The 19513-nt window shown below is 33.7% G+C and overlaps 2 protein-coding genes across 12 annotated transcripts in view; one reads left to right on the top strand and one right to left on the bottom strand.

Annotated features, from left to right (window-relative positions):
• lrrc7 (leucine rich repeat containing 7) overlaps window positions 1-8224 on the top strand; it is a 191457-nt gene extending 183233 nt beyond the window's left edge. For 8 of the 11 annotated variants that reach the window (XM_056459998.1, XM_056459997.1, XM_056460005.1 and 5 more), the window contains one exon: window positions 5982-8224. In XM_056459998.1, the coding sequence (XP_056315973.1) occupies window positions 5982-6089 (108 nt within the window). In that variant the 3' untranslated portion in view covers window positions 6090-8224. Of the gene's footprint in view, window positions 1-5820 lie in introns of all 11 variants that reach the window. The other 3 variants (XM_056459999.1, XM_056460003.1, XM_056460004.1) reach the window with 3 other exon arrangements.
• Window positions 8225-8293: 69 nt separating this feature from the next.
• Window positions 8294-17996, bottom strand: lrrc40 (leucine rich repeat containing 40). Its single transcript, XM_056460006.1, has 15 exons — window positions 17770-17996; window positions 17326-17507; window positions 16849-16922; window positions 16640-16769; window positions 15614-15737; window positions 15360-15502; window positions 15112-15284; window positions 13819-13909; window positions 13669-13714; window positions 12707-12812; window positions 12515-12622; window positions 12324-12434; window positions 10809-10886; window positions 8939-9124; window positions 8294-8741 (listed from the first exon to the last, which is right to left on the bottom strand). The coding sequence occupies exons 1-15, from the start codon at window positions 17912-17914 to the stop codon at window positions 8636-8638; spliced, it is 1803 nt and encodes a 600-aa protein (XP_056315981.1). The 5' UTR covers window positions 17915-17996; the 3' UTR covers window positions 8294-8635.
• Window positions 17997-19513: the final 1517 nt, after the last annotated feature.

The following is a 19513-nucleotide window of genomic DNA, read 5'->3' as shown; positions in this document are numbered from 1 at the left end:
ATGTATATTACAAAATGTAATTAAATCAGTGAAACGCTTCTATCAATACCAACTACCTCAGTTTGCGATTTCAAATATAACTTTTTGATGCAAATTGAATCTGGTTTATACCGGTGTCATGAAATATAGGGATGTCCTGATCAGGTTTTTTGCCCTTGAGTCCGAGTCATTTGATTTTGAGTATCGTCCGATACCGAAACCCGATCCGATACTTCTATAATACATAAAAAAAGAATAAAGAAGAGTGAAGAAACAGATTTAGGATGTTTCTTATTTCATTTACCTCAGTTTAACATTCAACAACTCTGTTAACAAACCATGCCCATACCAGAGAGTGGTTCGGTGGCCAAAAGGTCCAGAATTGGTCCTTTTAATTATTTTATGTAATTTTGAAAATATTTGTATTTTATAATAAAGTCTCATTTTAAATAATTATGGCCAGTATTTCGAATCCCATAGAGCGTTAAGGCCACAATAATGTGACGCGAGTCACGTGACATAACCCACCAAGTGGTAAAGTTTGAATCTTTGATGCGACATCCATAACCCTGTGGGTCGAAAAGAGCAAGAGAGACGGGGAAAAAAGCAGGCAGCGGCATACGCCATTATCGCAAAATATTGAACATATGTTCAAAAATTCTGCCAAACAGGGTAAGGCTAACGTTACTTACTTCCAAACAGATGAGAATCTGTCTCTATCCATTCCAGGCTAACTAGCCGCATTAGCCAGGACGTCCAGAATATTTATTGATTTGTCCAGTACATGACCTACCTTTTCCTATTTTTACCATTATTGTTATTTTTTGTTAATAACTATGCGATGAAGGTTTAAATGGCAAGCTGTGTCCTCAGCCAGCAGATGTCACTTCACAGCAAAAGGCGCTAATCCTGTCACGTCCATGTTTTTGAGGCTGTTTGGTCACTTCATTCGTTTTATTCTGATCGGATATAAACCAGATCGCTCAAACAATTTCAGAAGGTGGTCTGGAATGCATTCCAGATGAAACTGGACAGGTCTAATAATTTTTAGACAAAATTAATTAAAAAAATAAATAATTATTATCTTGAGTAAATCTGACCTGCACCTGTTAGAGAAACACCTGTATGTGCGCTTTTACAGCCAAACACACGTAAAGTGTGCAAAATTATATTAAATTGATCTTTAGGCTAATATGAAGAATTTTGTCTTAATTCATTATACGTTTTTCTTTTATTTGTTTAAGTATTTATTGAAATGTATCATTTTTTTCTTTCACTTAATTGATTTAATTTTTATTACACTGAAATGATAAAATGTTCAATTAATATCGAATGGCAACATTAAATTACAGATGTGCAGAATGCGCCTGTAGTTCTTTGAAAAGCGATAAAAAATAATAGACAATAACTTTTCATTTGATTTCAAAGGCAAAATGTTGTTTTTTTGGGATGTTATATACAAAAAATAATTTACCCTATAATGGCAGTAATCGCGGAACCTGCTTCATTATAAGTGAAGCACAAAGATTTCTGTATCCTGCATTTTTTTTTTTTTACTTAACTTTTTTTGTGTTAAACAATTAATAAAAGTGTCAAGCACTAAAAGCAGTCCTTAAGTTAATAAGTTTATAAATAGTGTTTTATATAATAAGTAAAGTCCACTGATAATGACAATAATATTTTAGGAAGACTATTATATATAGGGTTCGGGTGGTTCGTAAGACCAACCCCCCACTGACAAAGGTCCAGAATTTGTCCGATACATGAGCTCATTTATCCGATTTTGACTGCTACGCCATCATAAACTGTAAAAAAAAATAACCCATCGAAGGCTTTAAAACCACACAGAATTTAAAGTAACTGATGTCATCTTTCAATACTTATATACTGTATCGTTAAATAGAGAAAGCATTTTACATGTAGCCTTTATTCTAAATCTTGGACCTTATTCTTGAAAGACAAAAATGACCAATGAAAAAGTGTGAAGCACCAAAAGCGATCCATAATAAAGTTAATTTTAATACTAATAATTAGGTTGTTGTTGTTGTTATCCATGAATTTTCAAATTTACATTTTTTTTACAAGAGAGGCTAGAAAAAAAATAAATTAATAAATTTGTATTTAATTTTTTTTTTCATATTTATTTAGTCTAAATCTTTAGGAAATATTATTGGTACATCAAAAAGTGTGGTTATGATGACCATCCGACAAGCTAATCCAGCTAAAAATAGTGCATAAAACGCCACTAAATGGAGTATTGAAACCTCACAATTGAATGGAAAATGAGGCGAATGACTGCAAAAAAAAAAGAACCACCCCTTTCACCAGGCTGGCTATGGGCCTGCAAACAGAGCACTTCTGTAAAGTAGCTTGAACAATCAAGTAGTAAATAAGAAATTCTTCACTTAAATATGAAAAAAAAAAAAAAAAAACGATTACAAAAAATAACGCATCAAATTAAAATACCTGGCAGGCAATCCGAAGTGTACATATCTCACAGTTTGCTGTGATTATATTGTCATCATCAACTTTATAATACCTGCAGACTGCAGACATACTCGCGCTTTCCGCTTCAAGCTGCTTCCGTGTTCTACTTTGGCGGCATTTAACCAATAGCATCTCTGCAACAAAGTGATGTCATGCCGCACGCGTTGCCGTTTCTGTGTAAAGTCAAGAAAGAGGTCTAACTCTGTGCCACTGCATAACTATAGATGTGTTACAAAATAATGATATATACATACACATACACATATGCATATATATTCAAGTCCTGATCGGGAGGTAACATCCGATTCCGATCGAGCCTGAATTTCCGGTCACGTCATCGGATCTGGACATCCCTAGTGAAATGTATAACTTATCTACCCTAAAAAAAATCTACCCTGTTTTGCTTCAGTGTCATTTGCTCAAAATGCTATTTCTTCTGTTCTTAATTTTTTTATTTTCTGTGGTGAAAACTCTATTTTTAGCAGCTGTTAATCCAGGCTTGTCACATGAACCTTCAAATCTTTTCCCTTTCAATTCTTTTAATAATGATTACTAGATTAATAACAATCACATTTTTTTTTTTAATTACGAAGACAAAGAAAATAAAGTCTACATAACCAACAAACACAATCTTAGAATACGATAATCAAATCAAAAACATACAAGAATGAAATAATACAGATATGCAATTAAATCTATAATTATTCAAATAGTTTTGAAATTAAACATATTCAATTACTATTACACTACCTATGTTTTACTTTACAACCCAATAATCAGTTAATCATCTGATTGACTGCTCAATCATACAGAAAAACTTTAGAAACTGCTTAATAATATCTATCTAATATGTTGGTTGGGGTTGGACGGGCTGTTTTAGACCTTCTGTAATACCAACGAAAGCACTAATAATAAATACGAAAAGTGCAATGATGTAGAAATCTGACACGACGAATGAGCTGTTGTTTTTGTAGAATGATAGGTCATAAATGACTGTCGTGTTACTCTAAAATTCCTCTTCCACTAATCGTCTATGAAGTGGAATTAAACAATGTCCTGTCAGTCCTCAATGCATGCTCTCATCAGGACACAGCTTATTTTGGATACGGTTGTGGGCTATTTTACTGCTTGATAAATAAATATTATCTGTGTCATCAAATAAATGTTTGTTCTATAAAGCAAAAAAAAAATGATAGGAGAATAGTATTTGCAAACAGGAGGGAAACTGTTTATTTGTGCAGCTGAAATTCGTGTAAAACCTGTGAACATCAACCTGATTACTTTATTCAATGTTGATATAATTACTACTGTATGTTCAGACACATTAATCAGAATGATTTCATTACAGATTAAACCAAAAGAATCCATTTAAGCATAGCCAGCGTCTTTAGTATGCTAGTTAGAAACCTGTGGGTAGTTAAACCATTTGAAGATGAAGCTGTTGTTTGATTCTGATTGACTGGTGAACATTTTAGGATGTTGAATTATTTTCAGGCAACCAGACAAGCATTAACAGCAGTACAGTTTTACATCACTACGCTGAATGATTTGATATCTTCACAGGTTATTTTCACAGCCTTTTGTGAAATATTCTGTCAAAAATCAAATGCAAACAAAACAATCTGCGTGAGTTGTGCAAGAAGCCAGTGCTATTGAGCACAGACACCTGACAAATGTCTTGAAATAGACCCTTTTCACATTTCCGGGCTTCTCAGCAGTGATGCTCATCACAGTAAACTTGAAGAGCAGTGATGGGAGGGAACCACAAATAGATTTCTTACATTCCAATCAGCTCCAATAACAAAAGAAAACCTCCATGATAGTGTTTGCAGAAAATGGAAACAAATTAATTGTGAGACTGGCAGCCACAAGTGTATGAAGAAAATGTACTGTCCTGCCCATAGACGCTTAGAAACACCTCACATACGCATTAACTAGATTTTTTTATTTGGGGGGGGGGTTGTAATATGTTGGAAACATGATATGATATAAAGTATAGCTTTATAAAATGTACATACTTAAAAAAAAATAAATAAAAATAATAATAATAATAAAATGTTTAGGATTTAAGAAGCTGATGAAACATGTCTCCATCTTATGAAAAGTGTCAGCATCTGAACAGCGTTTAGGTGTGATAACCATAGTATAAGCGAAAATAATAATTCAGTGCGTCACTTGGTTTCATGGCAGAATCAAAATGTCAGGAGTACATTATTTTCTAATAAATTGTGTTCTCAATTATTCCTTACATAAATGTATTACTACTAAATCTAATAGAGAGAGAGAGAGAGAGAGAATAATTCTGTGCACATTTTCAGATTTATGATTTTTCTGCAAAACAGAAACGAGCACAAATACCTTCCTTTCAGAATATATATTAGTATATAAAAATACTAATTGTTTTTTCACTGTTCATAATAAATAAAAGCATCACTTTGAACCATAAAAAAATAAATCCACAACTCTATTGTGAAAGTCTTTCCTGTCATGTTTGATCAATTTGATGTATCCAAGTGTTAATTTCTTTAAAAGTTACATTTACAGATACAGTTGAAGTCAGAATTATTAGCCCCGCTTTGACTTTTTTTATTTTCATTTTTTATATATTTTCCAAATTATGTTTAACAGAGCAAGGAATTTTTCACAGTATGTCTGATTATATTTTTTCTTCTGAAGAAAGTCTTATTTGTTTTATTTCGGCTAGAATAAAAGCAGTTTTTAAAAAAAAAACAAGGCCAAAATTATAATCCCCTTTAAGCTTTATATTTTTTCGATAGTCTACAGAACAAACCATAGTTATACAATAGCTTGCCTAATTACCCTAACCTGCCTAGTTAACCTAATTAACCTAGTTAAGCCTTTGAGTGTCATTTTAAGCCATATAGAAGTGTCTTGACAAATATCTAGTCAAATATTATTTACTGTCATCATGGCAAAGATCAAATAAATCAGTTATTAGAAATGAGTTATTAAAACTATTATTAGAAATGTGTTGGAAAAAATCTTCTCCCTGTTATACTAAAATTGGGGGAAAAATAAACGTAGGGGCTAAGAATTCAGGGAGATTTTATATAATTTATATATGTATTATTATTACGTAATGCTAATTATTTATAAACCACAGTAGTAAACTGTGTACATTTCCAATTATATCCACAGACACATAAAATAAAGTTGCTATTTTACATATTTTGCAAAACAAAACAAACAAAAAAAAAGAAACTGATTGTTGTAGGGCTGTGTCTGGTTTTGTGTTGCTGTCAGTGTCTACAGAAAGCAGCTCCTTCTCTTTCCTTCTACAGATCCAGAATGTCTAAAGACCAGTTTCTTTTCCACCTTCTCTCCTTTTTACAGCATGATGTGGCGTGTGCATCTCTCTTTTCTCTCCCTCTTGATCCTTTTTGAGCGAGGCCTGTTCTCCTGTGCTGCCGTGCCTGTTCCCTCCCTCTATCCACCATTCTCCTGCCTGTCCCGGTTCTTTTTTGTTTACCATGTGCTTCGTTCTTGCATTGCAGGCCAACGGACATAGTTTCTTACACATGGAGCATGAAACCGCAGTGTCTCTTCTGAAGAATTTCCCGAAAACTGTGGACTTGGTAATCTTAAGGGAGAGCACAATATAAATATTTTTATAGCTTATAAAGACTTCTCACCCCGACGGAACACAGGAACTTGTACATCATCTTTTTATCTAGGAAGAATTTTGCCAATTGCTGGACCAATGGCAAATTCCAGTGCCAAATGTACACTAGAGGACATATCTAATAACGTTACATACGGCTTACACATTCTGCACCGACATACATTGGTTGAAATCTTTGGTTGATGTTGTTGATATTCTTTATCTCAGCCTGTGGCTGTAAGTGGGTGCATTTTTTTCTTCTTTTTCCTGCTTATTTATATGGCGTATTATTTTGTACCTATTTTTCCTAGCAGCTTTTCGGTTTGAGCATGAAAGCACATCTGCTTTTAAGGACATTTACCCACCATAACACTGCCTCAACTTTGTAAATGCCTTGTGTAAATATATACATTTACAACTCAAATGTGATTAGAGCATAGAATGTGAATGAAAGACACACTGATGATTTTTCTAACACATCCACCAGTTTTTATAACAAATTTAACAAGGGTCACGATTTAGGGAAAATGCCGACGACAACAACAAAAAGTCCCCTTTTAAATCTTGATGAACGTTCTGTATTTGCACAAATCGAATGACAGAAAATATTCCCCAAGCAATATTTCTCCCGTCCTTGACGTTTTCCTGCAGCACCCTCTATTGGTATTGATGGAGATTTAATTTTATTTTTATTCATTCGCTAGGTAAAGTGAATGTACGTTTCCACGTTCTTCAATTTCTCCCACAGCTTTTGTTTGGTGCCAGGAAAATTCACGCACACAAATGATGTATAAAACATACTTCACACATTACAGTTTAAATGGGGGGAAAACTAGCTTAATTCCAGTCGCATTGTTGTTGTATGCTGCTTTAAGGTTTTTTAAATCCTTTTTTTAACAGAATAACAAAGGGAATTCCTGTCATAATGAATAAAACAGACTAGATACAGTGTACACATGTAAGGCTTTACTGATTAGAGCATGCTTTCACTCTTAAACTTGTTTTATTCGGATGCTTAATAGGGGTCTTTGTGTTTTGGACAAACTGTTTTGTTTTGTTTTTTTACATGAACACGGTTTCATTTCTTTTGGCTTTTTTTAAATTTGATTTATTTTATAACCAGTCATCGTTGTGATAAAACAGTGCCATAAAATCCCTCCCAAAATCCTGGGCATGTTTCAAAAATGTTGCTAAAAATGTAGCATTTCGATGAAGAGCTGAGCCCGACACAACACACAACAGCCACTGCGTTTAGCTTCTGAGAAAGGTCATTACGGATGGACGATGATGATGCAATTAACTGTTCAAATACTATTGTGAAAGAACATTTGATAATAATAATGATTATTTTTACTAAATGTTTTCAGATGATTTCTAATATATTGATATATATATAATTAGCTATGCTCAAATTGTTAAATTTTATAAAGAACACAAAACCAATGTATGGACAGAGAGCAAGACTGTGAGGGATGGAAACACTAGAAACAAATATGTACAATTCTTTCTCAAGTATAGTGAATTTGTGTCATAAACCTATATATGTATATGAATATACAAATGGTCATTTTTGTATGTGTTTAAAGGCCTATTGAATATAAAAAGGTAATATATGGTACTATTCAGTCTAATTGCAGTATTGATGTAAATAATTATGAATGGAGACATTTAAATAATTTATTACGATAGATCGTGAATGTACTTAAAGCTTTCTGCAGTATTAAGACTTACTGAACTTGAATGCCGTTTGATTTTTTGTGCAAAAAGTAATTATATCTAGAAGAAATTATTCAATTTAGTTTCAAAGAATTAGTGACGATTTATCATATCATTTCTTTGCACATGCAAGTTTACTCCTTCCGACTTTTTTTTTTTTCCTGTATTACCGCAAATATGTAATTGACGACATATATTCTGTGTCTAGAATGCATTTTGCAGATGATATATGTACATATTTAACAAATACATTTTAGTTAAAAAATTTAAAATGACAAACCTGTATAAAAAGGAGAAGAACGTCCAATGATGTTATTGGAGCCATTTTCGGCTTTGGAGTACAGAATTTTTTCAGTATCTAAGAGGTGTTTTGAATAATGTATCTTTATTGTACAAATAATAAAAATGTCACTATTGTTACTACTGGTCATCCTGTGGTCCTTTACTGGTCATCCTGTGGTCCTTTACAAACCATAAAACGCTAGAAAGTCATTCATATCCTCATTTATTTGGTGCTTTCGTAACGAAAATAGAAACGTTCAAAACCAATTACAAAACTTAAAACAAGCACGTTTTTGTTGTTCGGTTGGTTCTCTTAATTTCATTACATAGCATGCACTTGGTTTATTTTAATTAGAAGTCATTACAAAATTCATAATTATTTATTTGAAGGGTATAATGGCAGGTATCATTATTAAAACAAGTGGAAGAAGATAAATCGTGTCTTTTCATGTTTTTTTATATATGTATATATGGCCATGGAGTGCAAATAAAGTGTTATGGCACACAAATTGATTGTTTTTTCACCGACAGCTGAATTGTCTTTCATTTTCATGTTGGAATACGACTTCGGAGATACTCGAGGACAGCATCTGTGCCTTTAATAAGGATGGCAGCTCTTGGATTACGGAAAGGATTCCCATCAAGCATTAGAGCCCTAAAGACGAGATGAATCATACGCACAAGTTAAACGAACACGCTCAAAACCTCTGCCATGCTTAGATTAATCTGTTTTCCAGAGTTTTTGTCCACTTGCAAATATAATTACTTTCCTCATTTTCATTCTGATAAAAGAAGGAGCCCAATTTTGACTGCAGTGTTTGCTAGAATCAAAACGAAAAAAATGTCCCTCACCTCAGACTGGTACAGTTGCCGAGCTCCGGTGGCACTTGCATGATGTCATTGTTGGACAGATCCAGGGTCGACAGCCTACTTAGAGTCTTCATTTGGACAGCATCAATGCCTCCAACTTGATTGCTGCTGATTAAAATGGTTTCTAGGGATGGGATTCGGTACAGCACTTCTGGGAATGACTTAAACCTAAAGATACATACACAAACATTTAAAATCACAGCAAACATTTAAATAATAGTAATAAACACCATTTAGGGTGTTTTCACACTTGTATTTTTTTTTTCTTTTGTCAAACCAAAATAACAACTGCATCTATCATTATTATTGTGACAGCACTGATCCAAAAACAATGGAATCCAATTGTTGTTTCTGCATACATATGGTGTTTTGTTTTTGTCAGTTGAGTACTTGTGAAAAACAAAAGCTTTAAAAAAAAAATGATTAAACTACAAAAAAATCTGCTACAAGGAGAATGGTTTCTGTAAAAGGCCACATCAAGACTACAGTAGTCAACATTTGTAGTGGATCAAAAAGCATTTCAAATTGTCCTAAGACAAGAATTGGCATTGTTCAACAGTTTTAGAACAACTTTAATGAAAGGTTGAGCCACTTCAAATGTTGACTACTGTATAAGAAAAAAACAGGTGTGCTGGGGTAATCGGTCCATTTAACTGTCACATCTTAATATTTCTTTATTTAACCAGGTAAAAAATCCATTGAGAGCAAGATCTCATTTACAAGGGTGACCTGGCCACAGGTCTGCAGCACATGACTTTATGAGAAAAAATAAAATATATTATAATATATTATAATTATATACACACACACGCTTTAGTCTTTTATGCATACTAAATTACAATGTAAAAACATTTTCACTAAGAAATGAATTGTTGTTGTTTGATGTATACAGGGTTTCTTCAGGTTTCACCAAGTCAAATTTAAGACTTCTTAAGACCATAAAGAATGAATTTTCAGACTTGTATAGACCATTTTAAGAGATATAAACTATAACAATGGTTCTAATGCATTTCCTGTTTTACATTTTTTATTTCCATAGCATTCAAGAATCCAAAAGGGTCCACATATTGATAAATAATGTTATGGCAGCCGTTTTAACATTAAGATATGATTAAATTGGCTCCTGTTACAGTTGTGAAATAGTCAACAAGTAGGAAATGTTCATGGGCCAATGATATCGCCACATTGAAATGGTCTATAGGGATAAAAGACCTTCTTTTAATGGCCTAGCAGAAAAAAAAATGTACTTGCCCTATGGAAAAACTAATTCTTATCAGACACTAAATATTAGTTATTTATAAATATAGTTTTGCTAAAAGTTTTATTGAGGTGTATTGTTTGTAATTGGATGTGTGTTGGATCGATTGAGTAGCTTTACATACACAAAAGAAAATTAAGACCCATTTAAAATGATTTAAGAAATACAAGCCTGTAAGTCATTGAATTTAAGACTTTTAGGCCTAAAATTTAGTTTTTGAAATTTAAGACATTAAGACCCTGCAGATACCCTGGTATAAACAGGATAGAACTAAATTTAATTTTTATTTAAATCGGGATGAGCTCAGACATTTCAGCTCAGTCTGAATATTCCAGAATGAGGGAGCGGCATGGCTAAAAGCTTGCTTCCCTATTTCAGTTTGAATGATATACATTACTTGAGATGTCACATCCTGCTTTTGGTTTGTACAGATGTCTTTGGTCAGTGCTGCACTTATATTTCAGTCACTGAAGTTTATTTAAAAATTTGTTTGGTGCACACCACGTTTCAGATGGCAGCATTCACTTGCCAAATGTGAAGACACCCTCTGTCAAACTTTATCCACAAGGGGAAGATGGTACTGATGAAACTTACCTATTAAAAGACAAAATAACACTCCGCAGCTTGGTTAAGCCTTCCAACTCCATTGGCAGTGAGATCAGTAGATTGTTCCTAAAGACAAAACATTACTTTAATACATTTCATTAAAGTAAATTATGATAAAACATCACTTTTACGTCATATGTCAAGTGTATTCTCATTTAAATATATTTGCTTAAAGGGTACCTATGGTGAAAAATTGTAAAAACTTTTAAAACCACTTTTAAAGCTGTTTGGACAGACATGTGTGTAGTATAGTATAAGTATAGTGTATAAACTGTCATATTGGGGTGAAATAAACACTCCCAGTCCTTTTTTTTTTTTCAAATTTAACAACATAAAAACGGTGGACCAATTGGAGCGGTTTTCAGATCGACCGCAACTTTACATAGGATTGTGGTCCCACCGCCCACCAATATTGATTGACAGCTGCGCGCATTAACATGTCTCCGTAGTAATGCATATAATCATATCAACAACACAGGATGAGCGCAAAGAAATAAAAGGGAATAAAAGGTCTGTTCAGTTTGCTAGGATCATCAATCATCATCAAACATGATCAAGAGTGAGTTTTACAAGTTTAAAATAGTGCATGTGTGTAATGAATTCAGCGATTTACTTCAGATTCACTTCATCAGCACAGCTGCGTGACAGAACAATTATAAAAGATGACGTTAAATCGAGTTTATTTTGTACATTAACATAACAGATCCATACAGCAGGGGAGATTACCAGTATCATGTCACATATGCGTGCAAAACGAGTGTAAAGCTTAACGAGCTGTCTGTGTTTGTGTGTGACTGCGCTATGTGTGTGTGTATGTGTGTGTGTGTGTGTGTGTTTGTGTATGTCTGCTCTGTGTGTGTGCGTATCCTCACTGTGTGTGCGTGTGAACTTTGTAACGACATCGTGTGTGACTCATTGTTGCAACTCCACAAACAAAATGCATCAAATACTGATTGTTAAAGTTCTTACTGTAGTATTTCTCACAAACGTTACGCGAGATCTGCTTCCTGAGGCAGCTGAGGGCGGCGATTGAGGCATGTTGCTGACAAGCACATGGGAACGGTGGGTGGGGAGGACTAGCCTTAAAGGCCCAGTGCAAAAAAACACGCAACAACCTTTACCCAGCTATAATACAGGCACATCAAACTGCTATAATAAATAATCTGATCGGTGTTTTGAGCTGAAACTTTACAGACACATTCTAGGGACACAAAAGACTTGTATTAAATATGAAAAAGGGGTAACCTATGTGCCCTTTAAAATTATGCTACACTAAACATCTAAATTCTGATGTCTTTTTTCGTTATTTTATTGCAACATGTACACATCTAAGATCTAGCAGCCACCGATAATTTTTCTTTTCTGTGCAATCTTAAGAACAGAACATTAAAGGCTGTGAAATGTTACTGGTGTGACATTCAGAAGCAATTGAGAACCACTGAATTTGTAAAATTGCATCTTGAACATTGCAACTTAAAAGGCATAAAATAAGTTTAAAATTACCTGAGATCTATATGCACCAGCTGTTTTAAATGACAAAAGTCAACCGGAATGGTCGTTAGCTTGTTAAATCCAAGATTAATGTCTGCCAGAGTGTCCTTTAAATCCACAATTCTGCAGGAAAAGCGAGAATGTTTTATGCTGAGCGTTATAAGTGTTCAGTAAATCTCTAAAGCACTTCTAATGTGGCGTACCTGTGTGGAACAGCCGTCAGCTGATTTTTGCTGAAGTTCACATTGGCCACAGGATTACCATCAACTGCGTCAAACACATCATCGGGAATTGATGCATCTTGTTTTTCACTAAAGAAAATGGGATTTATTTTTTTAATTAAACATGCACAAATTCTAAACTTAAAAGTCACTTATGAGAATGGTTGTGGTTACCTGTAGTCCAGCGTTTTCAGAGTTTTAATGGCATGTACATTAATTTTAGCTTGACTCGGGAGAGTCATTGGTGTTCTTGGCTCTTCTTTCAAGCCTCCATCAGGCTCTACAATTAAGAACATGACAAAATTCCACAATAAATGTAATTATTCTATTTACTTATTTATTTGTTAATTTATTTATAATTTTTCTAGATTAAAAACAAAAGTTCACGACCCAAACAAATTCTATCATTATTTCACCCACACAAATTAATTTCTAATCAAATCTTATTAATTAACCAACAATCTGATGCTTTAAAGTCTGTCTAAAGTTGCTGCTGTTTTATTTCAGTGTGACGACATATTTCCAACTAAAATCTGAATATCGAACAGGGGGCTGGGTTTAACTTTTGCACTGTCAGCAAACTAACAGTTGGGGGCACGTGGCTAAGCATATTTCATCCAAGCCATCAAACTGACATCAGAGAAGGACTGCCATTCCAGAGCAGAAGCAAATTGTCAGATTTCGATGAACAATTACCAAAACAAACTGCTTTTATGTTGATTACCTTGCACAACTTAATTGCTTACAGTAAGATTAACAACATGTGCTAGCAAAATATATGTTACAAATTGTGATTTCATGTCAACTTTAAAATATTTCAGTCATTCACATGAATCCAAGTCTTGTGAAGAAACAAGACTGTTTTTTGTGACAGATTGAATATACGATTTCATTCACATACAAACATTGTGAACAATATTTACAGCAAATTTAGTCAGAGAAGCTGGAAAAGTTAATGAAGTTCATTCTTCTCACACAAACAGATTTGAGCTTTCACAAATATCAATGAGGTTTGTTCTCAAACACCAAGCACTAAGAAATCAAAAGTGATAATGGGATTTTCATCTTGGGGTGAGGTTGTATCATATTGAGGAACTCTACTGTACTCTACAAACTTGGCTTGGTTCTAGACATACCTTGTACTCGACTTCTGAGATATTTTAGGAGTTCACCAGTGCCTTTCTGCAAAAAAGATGGTGTAAAACTTTCTGCTGCACCACTGAGATTACGAAGAACAAAGGAGGACTGAAAAATAGCTTTGAAGCTGTGATCGGTTGAACACTCACAGTCAGGAGATCTCTGCGGATTGCCCTCAGTGGGTTTCCCTCCAAGGACAAGGACTTCAGTTTGGGTAACGTGCCAAGTCCACACGGCAGACTATTATTTCACAAAAGACAGAGATATTGTATGACTTAGTATATTGTGCAGAAGATATTTTGAATAATGTTAAAATAAAATTCAAAATTATGAAAAAAATAAAGAAATAAAAGAAATAAATAAATAAAAATTTCATTGTTTTTGAAAATTATTAGGTATATCAAGATCACTTTCCATTTTTTTGTCTGACCCATTTTATCCATCTATCCACCTACCTACCTTTCAATCCATTTTACACACACACACACACACACACACAATGCATTTTAAAGAACATACTTAAAAAAAAAAAAAACAACATACTGCAACTATTTTTGCTTGCTTGACGTGAATTGTATAATTGCATTAATTATACAAATCACTTTGGAGTATGGTATTTTTATAACATATTTTAAACATACACACACAAATTATTTTTGGGGGGAAATAAATTAGGCTAGATGTTTATATAATAAAAGGCTTTTATAGTGTTTAAAGGGTTCGTTGTGGAGCGAGAGAATGACATTTTTTTATTAAATGTTTGTAAACATGTCATTTTTATTTAGGTCCATCACAATGATATTTTAAATAATTTCTTAATTAAATATAAAATCTAAGTTATGCCCCAATGTGACTTACCATGTTTTATTTTTATAAAATGCGATTTGGATAATTCAAGTGTTTAAACAGCCAAAGTTTTCTGTTATACCATTTCTACTGTACATACAAGTTTGTTTGTTTGTTTGTTTCTAACATGTTTTTCACAACTATTTAGTTTAGGGCAACAGTATCTTCAACCGAAAAGGAACTTCTACATCAAAAGCTACGGGTCCAAAATATTTGAAATCTGTCTTAAAATAAAATACATTGTGTTCAATGGGGGTAAATACTTCTTGTTTTTTACTCAGACATCTAAAAAGAACTTTATTTTGGAGCAGCAATCACAATACCGTGATATTTGAAACCGTGATATTTTTATCCAAAGTTATCATACCATCACAATCTTGTACTATGTGACAGTCATGTAGGACTTATTTTAGGCAAGATCATGTAAATAGTGAGAACATTTTAACTTTTGGGTAGTGTCAACCTTCAAAAACAATGCAATGCTCTTCTGTATTGGATGAGAATTTAGTTTCCCAGTGGAATCTTTAACAGAACGTATGAGCTCCATACTTGATATTTTTTTACAGTACAGGATACAACAAACATATGTCCAGCACCTGCTGATGTCATTGTTAGTAAGATCCAGGCGCTCCAGGCCTTGCAGTAGGGTTATTTCCTCCGGAAGGCTCTTCACCTTATTATCTCTGAGCTCCAGCAAACTCAGAGCGTTCAAGTGCTTCAGATGCTCAGCCTCCAATACCTCAATCTGGTTATTTCCACAGTGGAGTTCCTTCATACACATCAAAACCCTTGTGTTAGTCTTTTTCTATACAAAACAACCATAACTTATTGTACAGCTTTTTACCTTCAGCGTTTTACAGCAGGGCAGTTCAGGCAAATAGCGTAGCTTGTTGTGTCTCAAGTAAAGTTGTTCGAGGGACTCCATCTGAGCCAGGACAGGAGGAATGCTCTCCATCTGGTTTCGGGAACAGTCCAGCATTCTCAGGTCTGAGATGTTTGAAAAAAAACAATACAAAGGTTGAGTTTATTGGTTATTGGCCAAAAAATAAATAAATTAGCTATGAGTTACATATCTAGCCTTTTACAGTTAAAACATACTTTTCATTTGACTGATGGCAGGAGGGAGACTCTTGAGCTTGTTGCAGGACAAATCCAACTTCACAAGATTTTGGAGGTTTGCAACGCTTTCTGGAATATCTATTAGATGATTGTTGGAAAGATCCTTTGAAAGGGAAGATATTTTATAGAACGTCATTCACAGCATCATTTTTGATTCCTTAAATTTTAACATTAAAATTATTTAAAAGCTACCATAATTTGGGTCAGTTTTTGAAAGTTGGAATTTGCATTAAACTGAAAATGACAGTAAATACATGTCTAATGTTATAGAAGACTCTATAGAGCATGACCAATTTGGTCACATGTGCGACCTAATTTCTCAATGGTACGACTAAAAATCGATAAGTATCGAAGGTAAAAAATAAATAATTTTTTAAAAAGTCTCCTACTGTGGTTCAATAGACACAAACTAGGGATGCTCATTTCAGTTAATTTTACCAAACCTCACAGATATTTTTGGTTGCATAATTTTTAAAAGTGTAGGTTAAACTAGTGCTTTTTACATCGCTTAAGTTTATTTAGTTTAAGCTGAAAATGCAAATGAAAAATGTAGCTTTATTTTTCTGTCATTTTTTAAATTAGTAGAATTTTGGTTAAGTCAATATTGCCTATATAGATAGCATTTTTAACTGCGGTGTTAAATGTGATCTGGTCGAAAATGTGGGTGCACCTTAGAAAACATTTTGCGCGCACCAGTGCACATAGTTAGTCTAGAGCCCTGTTATACACTGCAAGACTTCATTAAAGCTAAACCATCCAACTATGAATGACTTCTGAGAATGACTTCTCAACTATAAAAAAAACTTAACTAATCGTTGCTAAAAATGAAAAGATTAGTGATTACAAAAACACATGAAAAATTTTAAATCAAAACAATTATACTGTATTCATGGTATTTCTGGTGAGTGTACAAAAAACTTCAAATAATATATAAAATAAAAAAACTATTAAAAAACCTTTGGAGTTTGCTATTGGTCAGAAATAAATCTTTAATAAATCACTTACAAGGTCATCCAAGTTAACCAGCTGCCCCAGATCTTGAGGAATCTGTTCAATGAGATTCTGTTGCAGATGGAGACATCGCAGGTTTGTGAGTCTCCAGACACCCAAAGGCAATTCTGTCAGTTTATTGTGACTGCAGAAAACATTGAGTATTATGACACAATATAAACATTAATATATTGTGTTGTACACTGTGATATCTCCATCAGCACCTCAATATCAGCTTCTGTAGCTGCTCTAGATCTCCAATAGAATCTGGCAGAGAGCTAAGCTGATTGTCATGGATCTAGAAAAAGGCAGACAGACATTGAAAGCAAATACATTTAGACCATAAAACTCTGAAAAAAGTAATTTACTATACGAATTCTACTCATGACATCATGAAATGTTTCTAAATTTTATCCTGCGTATTCCTGTGCAACTGAGATCTAAAACACTAAACCAGTCATAATTGTAATTTTTTTTACATTTATCTGATATTTATACATTTTTTATATTTATACAACAAAAAAGTCATGTAAATCTCTTTAACTTTCTATAAATAAATATAATAACACTGAAATGTACCACAAAAGTCATATCTACATATTAGGGAGTCAAAATTGTTAAGTACTGTTGTAATATTTTTTTATATTTAGCTATTTATTTATATTTCATTTTAATGAATAGAATAGAATAGTGAAACCTACATCCAAGACCACCAGGGCAGGCAGGAGTTTGACATCATCAGGGATGCTCTGGAGTTTGTTGGAGGACAGAAGGAGTTTGGTCAGATCAGTCTGTTCCCACCACCGATCTTCAGCTCCAAACGACACATTCTGCTTGGCTTCCTGAGGTGTGTCTAAGTTCAACCTCCATACACTATCAGGAACTGAACAAACAACAATAATTACAATCACCAAAATATCACGATTAACGTTACAGAAATTATTGTTATTGCGGTAAGCCACGATATTTCTCATTCAAAGTTTAGGAAACTGAAATATCTTACAGAAACATCTTTGGAATTTAAATCACGTCTGTGTGCTATTTCGCGGCCTCAAATGACAGTCACTGCATAAAGTGTAATATTTTGTCCACTGAAGTGTGTTTGAAGTGTTGCTCCAGGACTGTTAACGTTACAGTAACGTTACCTTCAGTTAGACCGCGCCCGGACAGATTGAGCTGCCCGCTCTTTCTAGCAGCTTTCAGTAAGCCATACGGAACAGGACAGTCCTCCTTCTCTTGTCTGAATCCTGCTCTTGAGTCCACGTGTGCTCCTTTTTTAAAACGAGACATCAATGCGATGTTAAAACACCTGTAAACTTGAATGAGGTTGTATAGTTGTGAAGTAAACGATTGTAAGCTGCAGCTATAATAAGAGACCCCCAACCTTTAAAATAAAAGTCGCTAGGAAAGAAATTTGTTGACGTAAAATATTATTAAAAATTACATTTGGATTTTGAAAAATATTTTATATAAAATAATACATACTCATTCACGTTAAAACAGAATTTTTGTTGTACATGTATTTTACATTTGAGTAGATATTTAAAAAGATTTCTTACAGAAGGTTTTAGAAAATATAAATGTATTCACAATTTTATATAATAATAATAATAATAATAATAATAATAATAAAAATATAATAATAATAATGACCTGTGCAGCTTCCAAACTAAACTAATACTGACACTAAAGATACTCTCAACTGCACACACTGAGAAGCTTTTGAGTGTTCAGCAATGCATGGCACATTTCCTCAGCTCCTAGAAATGCAGACGCTTAACCAGATGTGTATGTAAAAGGACAAATGACCTTTTACATACGAAAAAGTTTTCACCACCACCATTTATTTATTTATTCATTCATTCATTTTCTTTTCGGCTTATTACACCCTTTATTAATCAGGGGTCGCCACAGCGGAATGAACCACTAACGTATACAGCATATGTTTCTTGCAGGGAATGCCCAATAGCACATCTTTGGACTTGTGGGGGAAACCAGAGCACCCGGAGGAAACCCACGTGAACACAGAGAAAACATGCAAACTCAAAAACAGAAATGTCAACTGACCCAGCCGAGTCTCGAACCAACGACCTTCTTGCGACAGCGCTACCCACGGCACCACCCTTATTTATTTATTTATTTATTTATTTATTTATTTATTTATTTATTTATTTATTCCCTGCATAGTTTGGCTCCGACCACCACCAACTCACACATGATTAGTCTCTTGTAGTCTTGAACACAAGATTAGTTGGATCAGCTGTGTTTGATTAGGGTTGGAGCAAAATTGCGCAGAGCTGCTACCCTCCAGAAATCGAGTTTGAGACGTATTATTTATTTATTTATTTATTTATTAGGAAATTACTGCTGTATTATCAGCCAATTTGTTGTTGTTGGTGTATTCTGTGAGGCCAGATTCATTTTGTGAAGAGTGTGTAGAAGAGCAGGACTCAATACGTAGCCCTGCAGTGTTCCTGGGGTTTACATGTCGCTTTCTGTGCCTAGAAATAGACTCACTGTCGTTGTCTCGTGTTGTCTCGGCCTATATGATCAGCAGATGGCGCTGTTTTATAAGTACAAAACAGAAAATAGAGATAACGTAAAAAGATTTATATATATATATATATATATATATATATATATATATATATATATATATATATATATATATATATATATATATATATATATATATATAAAGAAATTACAAAAGAAATGAGAAAAAAAGAAACAAGTTTACATTTACATCCAGTTATTCTGTACTGTGACTATATATTGTAGATCACCTGATTAATTTAAAAAACGGTCATAAATTTGGCCATGTATAGCTTATTTGTGTCAATGCCAAATTCACATCACAACACAGATGCAGATGTGTCTCAGATAACA

This window comes from Danio aesculapii, chromosome 6 (genome assembly GCF_903798145.1).
Source record: "Danio aesculapii chromosome 6, fDanAes4.1, whole genome shotgun sequence".
In the NCBI taxonomy this organism is placed as follows: domain Eukaryota; kingdom Metazoa; phylum Chordata; class Actinopteri; order Cypriniformes; family Danionidae; genus Danio; species Danio aesculapii.
The sequence above is the reverse complement of the archived record's forward strand: the minus strand, read 5'-3'. Positions and strand labels throughout refer to the sequence as shown.